Source organism: Penaeus chinensis, chromosome 10, assembly GCF_019202785.1.
Source record: "Penaeus chinensis breed Huanghai No. 1 chromosome 10, ASM1920278v2, whole genome shotgun sequence".
NCBI lineage: Eukaryota > Metazoa > Arthropoda > Malacostraca > Decapoda > Penaeidae > Penaeus > Penaeus chinensis.
This window is the reverse complement of record NC_061828.1, coordinates 26392025-26403400: the sequence shown is the minus strand read 5'-3', so window position 1 is coordinate 26403400 and position 11376 is coordinate 26392025. Positions and strand designations below refer to the sequence as shown.

The 11376-nt window shown below is 48.4% G+C and overlaps 1 protein-coding gene across 1 annotated transcript in view; it reads left to right on the top strand.

The window, feature by feature from the left end:
• The window catches only part of LOC125029915 (putative GPI-anchored protein pfl2), a 15928-nt gene extending 7550 nt beyond the window's left edge, over nucleotides 1-8378 (top strand). The window contains exons 2-8 of the mRNA XM_047620101.1: nucleotides 82-208; nucleotides 1444-1621; nucleotides 6287-6449; nucleotides 6757-7466; nucleotides 7640-7967; nucleotides 8074-8182; nucleotides 8301-8378. Coding sequence (XP_047476057.1) covers nucleotides 82-208; nucleotides 1444-1621; nucleotides 6287-6449; nucleotides 6757-7466; nucleotides 7640-7967; nucleotides 8074-8182; nucleotides 8301-8378 — 1693 coding nt within the window. The remainder of the gene's footprint in view (nucleotides 1-81; nucleotides 209-1443; nucleotides 1622-6286; nucleotides 6450-6756; nucleotides 7467-7639; nucleotides 7968-8073; nucleotides 8183-8300) is intronic.
• The last annotated feature ends 2998 nt before the right edge of the window (nucleotides 8379-11376 follow it).

Genomic DNA, 11376 nt, shown 5'->3' with positions numbered 1-11376 from the left:
TGCAAGTAGTAGTACGAGTAGTAGAACAAGTGCAAGTAGTAGTACGAGTAGTAGAACAAGTGCAAGTAGTAGTACGAGTAGTAGTACAAGTAGTAGTACTATAAGTAGTAATATGAGTGAGAGTAGTAGTATAAGTTCGAGTAGTAGTATGAGTGCAAGTAGTAGTATGAATGCGAGTAGTAGTATGAGTAATAGAACGACTGCGAGTGTGAGTAGTAGTGCGAGTGCGCGTAGTAGTGCGAGTGCGAGTAGTAGTGCGAGTGGTAGTAGTAGTATGAGTAGTAGTATGAGTTCGAGTAGTAGTATGAGTGCGAGTGGTAGTAGTAGTACAAGTGGTAGTAGTAGTTCGAGTAGTAGTACGAGTTGTAAAACGAGTGCTAGTAGTACGAGTAGTAGTGCGAGTGCGAGTAGAAGTGCGAGTGCGAGTAGTTGTGCGAGTGGTAGTACAAGTGTGAGTAGTAGTACGAATAGTAGTAAGAGTGCGAGTAGTAATACGAGAGCGAGTAGTAGTACAAGTGCGAGTAGTAGTTCGAGTAGTAGAACGAGTAGTAGAACGAGTGCTAGTGCGAGTAGTTGTGCGAGTGGTAGTACATGTGCGAGTAGTAGTTCTAGTAGTAGTACGAGTAGTAGTACGAGTAGTAGTATGAGTGCGAGTAGTAGTACGAGTAGTAGTAAGAGTGCAAGTAGTAGTACGAGTAGTAGTACGAGTAGTAGTACGAGTAGTAGTATGATTGCCAGTAGTAGTACGAGTGGTAGTACTAGTAGTAGTACGAGTAGTAGTATGAGTGCGAGTAGTAGTACGAGTAGTAATACTAGTAGTAGTACGATAGCGAGTAGTAGTAAGAGTAGTAGAACGAGTAGTAGTACGAGCGCGAGTAGTAGTACGAGTGCGAGTAGTAGTGCGAGTGCGAGTGCAAGTAGTAGTGCGAGTGCGAGTAGTAGTTCGAGTAGTAGTACGATTAGCAGTACGAGTAGTAGTATGAGTGCGAGTAATAGTACGAGTAGTAGTATGAGTGCGAGTAGTAGTGCGAGTAGTAGTGCGAGTGGTAGTTCAAGTATGAGTAGTAGTACGAGTGCGAGTAGTCGTACGAGAGCAAGTAGTAGTACAAGTGCGAGTAGTAGTTCGAGTAGTAGAACGAGCAGTAGAACGAGTGCTAGTGCGAGTAGTAGTGCGAGTGGTAGTACAAGTGCGAGTAGTAGTACGAGTAGTAGTATGAGTGCGAGTAGTAGTACGAGTAGTAATACTAGTAGTAGTATGAGAGCGAGTAGTATACGAGTAGTAGAACGAGTAGTAGTACGAGCGCGAGTAGTAGTACGAGTGCGAGTAGTAGTGCGAGTGCGAGTGCAAGTAGTAGTGAGAGTGCAAGTAGTAGTACGAGTGCGAGTAGTAGTGTGAGTGCGAGTGCAAGTAGTAGTGCGAGTGCGAGTAGTAGTGCGAGTGCGAGTAGTAGTGCGAGTGCGAGTAGTAGTTCGAGTAGTAGTACGATTAGTAGTACGAGTAGTAGTATGAGTGCGAGTAGTAGTACGAGTGCGAGTAGTAGTACGAGTAGTAGTATGAGTGTGAGTAGTAGTACAAGTGCAAGTAGTAGTACAAGTGCGAGTAGTAGAACAAGTGCTAGAAGTACGAGTAGTAGTGCGTGTGGTAGTACAAGTGCGAGTAGTAGTTCGTGTAATAGTACGAGTAGTAGTAAGAGTGCGAGTAGTAGTACGAGTAGTAGTACGAGTAGTAGTACGAGTAGTAGTACGAGTAGTAGTACGAGAGCGAGTAGTAGTACGAGTAGTAGTACGAGTAGTAGTAAGAGTGCGAGTAGTAGTACGAGTAGTAGTACAAGAGCGAGTAGTAGTACGAATGCGAGTAGTAGTACAAGTCTGAGTAGTACTACGTAGTTCGAGTGCGAGTATTAGTTCGAGTAGTAGTACGAGTAGTAGTATGAGTAGTAGTACGAGTAGTAGTACGAGTAGTAGTACGAGTAGTAGTATGATTGCGAGTAGTAGTACAAGTGCGAGTAGTACTACGAGTAGTAGTAAGAGTGTGAGTAGTAGTATGAGTGCGAGTAGAAGTACGAGAGCGAGTAGTAGTTTGAGTAGTAGAACGAGTAGTAGTACGAGTGCGAGTGGTAGTACGAGTAGTAGTATGAGTGCGAATAGAAGTGCGAGTAGTAGTACGAGTGGTAGTACTAGTGTGAGTAGTAGTATGAGTAGTTGTAAGAATGCGAGTAGTAGTACGGGTAGTAGTATGAGTACGAGTAGTAGTACGAGTAGTAGTATGAGTGCGAGTAGTAGTACGAGTAGTAAGATACTAGTAGTAGTACGAGTAGTAGAACGAGTAGTAGTACGAGTGCGATTTAGTGAGTGCGGAGTGCGAGGTGCAAGTAGTAGTGAGAGTGCGAGTAGTAGTAATGCGAGTAGCTAGTAGGTAGTAGTGAGTGCGAGTGAAGTAGTAGTGCGAGTGCGAGTAGTAGTAAGAGTGCGAGTAGTAGTACGAGTAGTAGTACGAGTAGTAGTACGAGTAGTAGTAAGAGTGAGAGTAGTAATACGAGAGCGAGTAGTAGTACAAGTGCGAGTAGTAATTCGAGTAGTAGAACGAGTAATAGAACGAGTGCTAGTGCGAGTAGTTGTGCGAGTGGTAGTACATGTGCGAGTAGTAGTTCTAGTAGTAGTACGAGTAGTAGTACGAGTAGTAGTATGAGTGCGAGTAGTAGTACGAGTAGTAGTATGAGTACGAGTAGTGGTGTGAGTGCGAGTAGTAGTGCGAATGGTAGTACAAGTGTGAGTAGTAGTTCGAGTAGTAGAACGAGTAGTAGAACGAGTAGTAGAACGAGTGCTAGTGCGAGTAGTAGTGCGAGTGGTAGTACAAGTGCGAGTAGTAGTTCGAGTGGTATTACGAGTAGTAGTTCGAGTAGTATTAAGAGTGCGAGTAGTAGTACGAGTAGTAGTACGAGTAGTAGTACGAGTAGTAGTATGATTGCGAGTAGCAGTACGAGTAGTAGTACGAGAGCGAGTAGTAGTACAAGTGCGAGTAGTAGTACAAGTGCGAGTAGTAGAACAAGTGCTAGAAGTACGAGTAGTTCGAGTGGTAGTACGAGTAGTAGTAAGAGTGCAAGTAGTATTAAGAGTGCGAGTAGTAGTACGAGTAGTAGTACGAGTAGTAGTATGATTGCGAGTAGCAGTACGAGTAGTAGTACGAGAGCGAGTAGTAGTACAAGTGCAAGTAGTAGAACAAGTGCTACGAGTAGTACGAGTAGTAGTATGAGTACGAGTAGTGGTACGAGTAGTAGTATGAGTAGTAGTACGAGTAGTAGTATGAGTAGTAGTACGAGTAGTAGTACGAGTGTGAGTAGTAGTACGAGTAGTAGTACGAGTAGTAGTACGAGTAGTAGTCGAGTGCGTCGTACGCGTGTAGTACGAGTAGTAGTGACGAGTAGTAGTATGAGTAGTAGGTATGAGTCTGCGCGTAGTACGAGTTGGGTTAGTAGTAGTTAATGAGTAGTATATGAGTGGGGAGTAGTAGAAGGAGTTGTAGTACGAGAGCTGAGTAGTAGTTACAATGTGGCAGTAGTAGTACGGGTCGTTTGTAAAGTAGTAGTATCGAGTATGAGTGCGAGTAGTAGTACGAGTAGTAGTACGAGTAGTAGTACGAGTAGTAGTACAAGTAGTAGTATGAGTAGTAGTATGAGTGCGAGTAGTACGAGTGGGAGTAGTAGTACGAGTAGTATTATGAGTGGGAGTAGTAGAAGGAGTAGTAGTACGAGAGCGAGTAGTAGTACAAGTGCAAGTAGTAGTACAAGTGCGAGTAGTATAACAAGTGCTAGAAGTACGAGTAGTAGTGCGTGTGGTAGCACAAGTGCGAGTAGTAGTTCGTGTAATAGTACGAGTAGTAGTACGAGTAGTAGTACGAGAGCGAGTAGTAGTACGAATGCGAGTAGTAGTACAAGTCCGAGTAGTACTACGTAGTTCGAGTGCGAGTATTAGTTCGAGTAGTAGTACGAGTAGTAGTATGAGTAGTAGTACGAGTTGTAGTACGAGTAGTAGTACGAGTAGTAGTACGAGTAGTAGTATGATTGCGAGTAGTAGTACAAGTGCGAGTAGTAGTACGAGAGCGAGTAGTAGTACAAGTGCGAGTAGTAGTACGAGTAGTAGTACGAGTAGTAGTGCGAGTGCGGTAGTACAAGTGTGAGTAGTAGTTCGAGTAGTAGAACGAGTAGTAGAACGAGTAGTAGAACGAGTGCTAGTGCGAGTAGTAGTGCGAGTGGTAGTACAAGTGCGAGTAGTAGTTCGAGTGGTATTACGAGTAGTAGTACGAGTAGTATTAAGAGTGCGAGTAGTAGTACGAGTAGTAGTACGAGTAGTAGTACGAGTAGTAGTATGATTGCGAGTAGCAGTACGAGTAGTAGTACGAGAGCGAGTAGTAGTACAAGTGCGAGTAGTAGTACAAGTGCGAGTAGTAGAACAAGTGCTAGAAGTACGAGTAGTAGTGCGAGTGGTAGTACGAGTAGTAGTAAGAGTGCAAGTAGTATTAAGAGTGCGAGTAGTAGTACGAGTAGTAGTACGAGTAGTAGTACGAGTAGTAGTATGATTGCGAGTAGCAGTACGAGTAGTAGTACGAGAGCGAGTAGTAGTACAAGTGCGAGTAGTAGTACAAGTGCAAGTAGTAGAACAAGTGCTACGAGTAGTACGAGTAGTAGTATGAGTACGAGTAGTGGTACGAGTCACAGTAGTATGAGTAGTAGTACGAGTAGTAGTACGAGTGTGAGTAGTAGTACGAGTAGTAGTAAGAGTGCGAGTAGTAGTAAGAGTGCGAGTAGTAGTACGAGTGCAAGTAGTAGTAGAACAAGTGCTACGAGTAGTACGAGTAGTAGTATGAGTACGAGTAGTGGTACGAGTAGTAGTATGAGTAGTAGTACGAGTAGTAGTACGAGTGTGAGTAGTAGTACGAGTAGTAGTAAGAGTGCGAGTAGTAGTAAGAGTGCGAGTAGTAGTACGAGTGCAAGTAGTAGTACGAGAGCGAGTAGTAGTACAAGTGCGAGTAGTAGTTCGAGTAGTGGTACGAGTAGTAGTACGAGTGCGAGTAGTAGTTCGAGTAGTAGTACGAGTTGTAGTACGAGTAGTAGTATGAGTGTGAGTAGTAGTACGAGCAGTAGTATGAGTGCGAGTAGTAGTGCGAGTAGTAAGACGAGTAGCAGTACGAGAGCGAGTAGTAGTACGAGAGCGAGTAGTAGTACGAGTGCGAGTAGTAGTACAGTGTGAGTAGTAGTATGAGTGCGAGTAGTAGTATGAGTGCGAGTAGTAAGACGAGTAGTAGTACGAGAGCGAGTAGTAGTACGAGTGCGAGTAGTAGTACAAGTGCGAGTAGTAGTACGAGTAGTAGTTCGAGTGCGAGTAGTAGTAGTATGAGTGCGAGTAGTAGTACGAGTAGTAGTACGAGAGCGAAGAGTAATACGAGTGCGAGTAGTAGTACAAGTGCGAGTAGTAGTACTAGTAGTAGTAAGAGTGCGAGTAGTAGTACGAGAATGAGTAGTAGTACAAGAGCGAGTAGTAGTACAAGTGCGAGTAGTAGTACAAGAGCGAGTAGATGAGCAACCAACTACTTATCTCTTAGGTAAATAAATATCAAATGAGCTTTGAACAACGCAAATAAAAAGTTCAAAATGAGATCGGTTAAAAGTAACTAAGATAATAGAATACAGGGAAAAATGACCGTAAAAACTGAGAAAAAAATATTTACTTCTCAAAAGTGCAAGTAAACTTACTTAAAAGTAATAAAATCCCATACAAGGAAATTTAATACTATAAATCATAAAACGTAAAATGTAAAACGTAAAACCAAGAAACTAAACTACAAAATTCAATAAAATAATAAGACAAATAGAGTAAAAGGATAAAGGTAAATATTTGCAGCGCGAAACAATGGAATGGAGTAAAATTTAATGAACTAAATGGAAAAGAGAAGCAAGAAAACGAACAAACTAAAAACACAAAGCCTAACAAACTAAAAAAATTAAAGAGAACAAATATATAAGAAGAATCCTAGATATTACCTAGGACTGAGAATCTAACAACATCTTCACCAAACTGGGTGGTCAATTTCGACCTTGGGCGCCCAGTACTGATGGAACCTAAGACGAATCGAGAAGTAATTCTTCTCAGGGAGTAGTCTTCCCCTTAAATATGGATGTTGTGGCAACAGGCTCATCTTCGAGCTCGGGATCGTCAGGTCCGAAATCGAGCTCTATAGGAGGGACATAAGGTTTTAAATCATTTATGTGAGCACGACATTGTGCGTTAGGCGGCACTGTATCCTCAAGCAGGAAAGCTACTGGCCCCAGTTTTCTAACAATGCGGCAGGGCCCAGCCCAGCGGGAACCGAGGGGCCCATCCCTGACAGATGGAGGAATTCGTCTCATTACTAGGGAACCTATAGTCGGAAGGAAAGCGACTCTAGAGCCCTTGTTATAATGCCTGGCCCAGGTTTCCTGTGCACGCCTAGCCGTTTCTGTTGCCAAATCTCTTGCCTTTCTCATACTCTACTGAAATTCAGAAGCTTTAACATGGTCAAACTCTATTAGATTCGTGTTTGTTAATGGGAAGTGCATGTGTCGGCCTAATAATAAGAAAAGAGGCTGTTCATTTGTAGACCGATGGATGGAAGCCCATTTAAGCCGCGGAATCAAGCAGTAACACACACTCATCGGCTGGACTCTGACCACACACAACCGCTGTAATAAAGAGTAAATTTGACTACCGTGCGTTTATCAGCCATGAGCCTGTCAACAGCTTTGAAGCCACTGCCACCTGCACCATTGCCTGCCTTCCGGAATGGTTTCTGCAGGTGGAACAAGAATTCCTGCTTCGCCACGTCACCTCTCCGCTCACGAAATATCGGATACTGGTGACAAATCTATCACCGGAACTTCTACTCTCCGTCGGCGACCTCATCAACAACCCCGAGTTCAATTCGTATGAACTCCTCAAGGCAGCAATCTTACAGCGAGCGGCGCCCTCCCCACAACACGCTCTCTTCACGTCAACGTCACCGGACGGCCGTACGCCCTCAGAGATACTACGACACATGCAGCGCACCCTCGCCCGTGCCGACACACACCTGCCTCCCGATATTCTGCGCTCGATGTTCCTCCAACGTCTGCCGGCGGCAGTTCAGACCGTCCTTTTAGCCTCAGAACTCCCCATCGAGCAACTAGCATTGAAAGCAGACGAAATCCTCGCCATACAAGCCAGCCCACAAGTCTCAGCCGTGTCCACTACACCGTCTTTAACCCTGGAGTCCCTCGCTACACAGATCGCTGAACTCACAACCGCAGTTCGACGGCTCGCAGCCCGCGAACCTTCACCGCGTCCCAGGTCCCGCCATAGCAGCCCTGCATCGCCACGTGCCTACCGCGACAGCGGACGAGACTTCGCGCCTCAGCACCGTCAAAACTACAATCGCCGCCGCTCCCCGACTCCAGGTAGCTATTGTCTCTATCACTCCAGATACGGCACCCGGGCGCGCCGGTGCGAACCCCCTTGCTCCTGGCCGGGAAACGGGCACCGCGGGAACTAATAGCGCCGGTTTCTCGCGGCCCCAGACGGCGCCTGCTATACGTCCGTGACACCAACTCACACCTACGGTTCCTGGTAGACACAGGTGCTGAGGTCAGCCTTATCCCTGCATCCCACAAGGACAGGACCTCGCCCGCATCTCGCACGCTGGAGGCCGCCAACAGTTCTCCCATAAATGTATACGGTGAGCGCTCCATGACACTCCTTTTCAGTGGCGCCCCCCACCCGAAGCTGACGTGGGTGTTCCTGGTCGCCAATGTACAGCAGCCAATCCTCGGAGCAGACTTCCTCGCACATTATGGATTCACGGTGGACCTTAAACGGGAGGCCCTCGTACACCAGTCAGGTGCCCGCACCCACGCCTCGTCGGCCCTAGTACGAGTCCCCCGCATCTACACGGTGCTACCGTGACTTTCCAGCGCTGACGAAACCAATCAACGTGACGACAACACCGCCACACACTGTCACACACCACATCGTCACGGCTGGCCCACCAGTCTACTCCCGTTGCAGGCCCCTCGCAACAGACCGTTTCCGCATCGCCAAGGCAGAGTTCGAGCACATGAGGGACCTTGGAATCATACACCCTTCCAGTAGCCAGTGGGCATCTCCTCTGCACCTCGTACAGAAAAAGAACGGCGATCGGCGCCCTTGTGGTGATTATCGACATCTCAACACAGCTACCGCGCCAGATCGCTACCCCCTCCTGCACCTTCACTCCTTCACGCGTGAACTTTCAGAGTGCACCATTTTCTCGAAAATTGACCTCGTCAGAGCGTACCATCAGATCCCCATCGCTAAAGAGGACATTCCAATGACGGCTGTGACCACCCCCTTCGGCCTATACGAATGCCGTTCGGCCTCCGCAACGCAGCCCAGACCTTCCAGCGCTTCATGGACGATGTCACCCGTGGACTACAAGGTGTCTTCGTCTACATCGACATCCTTATTGCTAGCCGCAGTAGTGAGGAGCACAATAAACACGTCTTCGCGCTGTTTGACCTCCTACAGAAAGCCGGAATCATCATCAACCCCGGTAAGAGTCTCTTCGGAGTCCCCTTGCTTACTTTCTTAGGCCACACAATTACCGCCGATAGCATCACTCCGGCGCAGGAGAAGGTCAGCAGTATTAGGCAATTCCCTAGACCGACGACCGCGAGACAGCTTCGGAAGTACCTCGGTATGATAAACTTCTTCAGGAGGTTCATTCCCAGGTGCGCTCCTCTTCTGGCTCCCCTACAGGCCCTCCTCAACTCATCCCGGTCAAGGCGCAGCAGAGATGTTACATGGACCCCTGAGGCGACCGAGACTTTCGAGACCAGCAAAGATGCCTTAGTCTCGGCGACGCTCCTCAACCACCCGCAGCAGGGGGCGAGGCTTAACATCGCCGTAGACGCCTCAGATACCGCCATGGGAGCCGTCCTGCAACAAGATCCAGGTAATGGTTGGCAGCCCCTGGCGTTCTCTTCGCTGACTCTCAGCCCACAGCAAAGCCGTTACAGCGCCTGCGGCAAGGAGCTCCTCGCCGTCTACACTGCCATCAAACACTTCCGGACATACGTCGAGGGGAAAGAGTTCCACATCCTGACGGATCACAAGCCCCTCACCTTCGCCCTGCACAGCAGGAGCCGTCGTCAGTCCCCACGTGAGGAGAGGCACCTGGATTTCGTGGCCCAGTTCACCACGGACATACGGCACATCCGAGGCACCGACAACAAGGCCGCGGACGCCCTATCTAGGGTATCGATAGCAATGGTAAGTGCCAGCAATGACCCCATCGACTATCATCTAGTTCGCAGGGAACAGCAACAAGACCCTTCCCTTCCCAGAATTATCGATGGAGATACCTCTCTTCAGCTGGAGCAGGTACAACTTCAGAACTCGCAGGACACCATCCTCTGCGACACCTCTCTGGGCCGACCTCGTCCTTACATTCCCCCATCACTCCGCCGGCAGTTTTTCGAAGCTTACCATGCCCATCGGGGAATACGTGCAACCCAGGATCTCATCCGCAGCAAAGTCGTCTGGCCGGGCATCAATAGAGACGTCCGGGAATGGAGCCGCACCTGCGTCGAGTGCCAGCGCAGTAAGGTTCACCGACATACTAAAGCTCCCCCGCAGGTGTTCCTGGTACCAGACGGCCGCTTCGAACACGTACACCTGGACGTGGTTGGCCCTCTCCCAGCCGACCAGGGTTACAGTTACGTCCTGACGATGATTGACCGGTTTACTAGGTGGCCTGAAGCCACCCCCATCCAGGACATCACCGCCGCCACCATTGCCAAGACCTTCATCAGCACCTGGATATCGCGCTACGGAACTCCTGCGACGATCACGACCGACCGCGGGTCTCAGTTCGAGTCCGAGCTCTGGAGGCAACTGATGATTCTCCTCGGCTCGAAGCGCATCCGGACCACGGCATACCATCCCAGTGCCAACGGCATGGTAGAGCGCCTACATCGCCAGTTGAAGGAGACTCTCACAGCTTCATCCTCCACACGGCAATGGGTCGACCAGTTGCCCTTGGCGCTCCTGAACATACGGACCTCTTTCAAGCAGGACCTTCAATGCACCGCAGCTGAGATGGTTTACGGAACCACCATAGCACTCCCGGCCGACTTCGTAGTTAGCTCCGGAAGTCAGGACCCGGGAGCTTTCGGAAAGCAGCTTCGCGACCGCATGGCCTGTATCCGCTCTCGTCCTACCCGACCTTCACTGCAGCGAGACATTTACCTACCACGCGACCTTCACGACTGCTCACACGTCTTCATCAGGCGACCCACCAAGCTACCTCTGTGCCCGCCCTACGAAGGACCTTTTCCTGTCGTCAAGCGGGACGGTAAAACCATCACCATCCGGCGTCCCCGAGGGGAGGACACCGTTTGCATCGACCGTGCGAAACCTGCACACCTCCAAGAGCCGTGCACGGTTTCGAAGGTTCGTTTCGCGACCGCTACACTGGAAGGGGAGTGCTGTGGTGACCAACTCGCGACAAGCTTCGGCACATCGTAGGACCTGACCATTGCGTTTGGCGACTTAGGTCCCCGCCGATTACCGCCAATCACCGCTTAGCTCTCCGGACCTGACCAGCGAGTAAACATCGTGCCTGGCCCATTTTAGCCGCGGAATCAAGCAGTAACACACACTCATCGGCTGGACTCTGACCACACACACCCGCTGTAATAAAGAGTAAATTTGACTACCGTGCGTTTATCTTAAACCACACCCAGACGCACAGTGAAAATATACTTGGGCCAACGGCGGGGTTCTTTTTCAGCAAGAATAGCCAAAGCATCCTTCACCACACGATTGGTTCGCTCTATCATGCCATTGCTCTGCGGATGATAAGCTATAGTTAAGTGATGGTCGACCTGCAAGTTATGGCAGACCTCTTTGAATAATCCAGCAGTGAACTCTGGACCATTGTCTGTGAGTAAATATCGAGGTGGGTCAAAGAGAGTGACCCAGTGGTCTATAAAGGCATTTGTTACAGTGGCTGAAATCTTATTCCTGAGGGGAATTAACTGTAAAAAGCGACTGTGGTGATCAATTATGCTCAAAACGTAGCGAAAGCCCTTTGTGGAAAGACCCAAATCTGTAATATCGGCAGAGACCCGCGCCATAGGGAATCTTGCTGCTGATGGCAAGTCTCACAAGCCCAGACATACAATCTAGACTCTTTCAACATATTTGGAAAGTAATACATGTTTCGGAGATTAAGGTAAGTCCGGTGAACACCTGGATGAGCAGCTAAAGGAGGCCCATGTGCAAACTTAAGTGCCATAGCTCTGAGAGATTGAGGGACCACCAACTGAT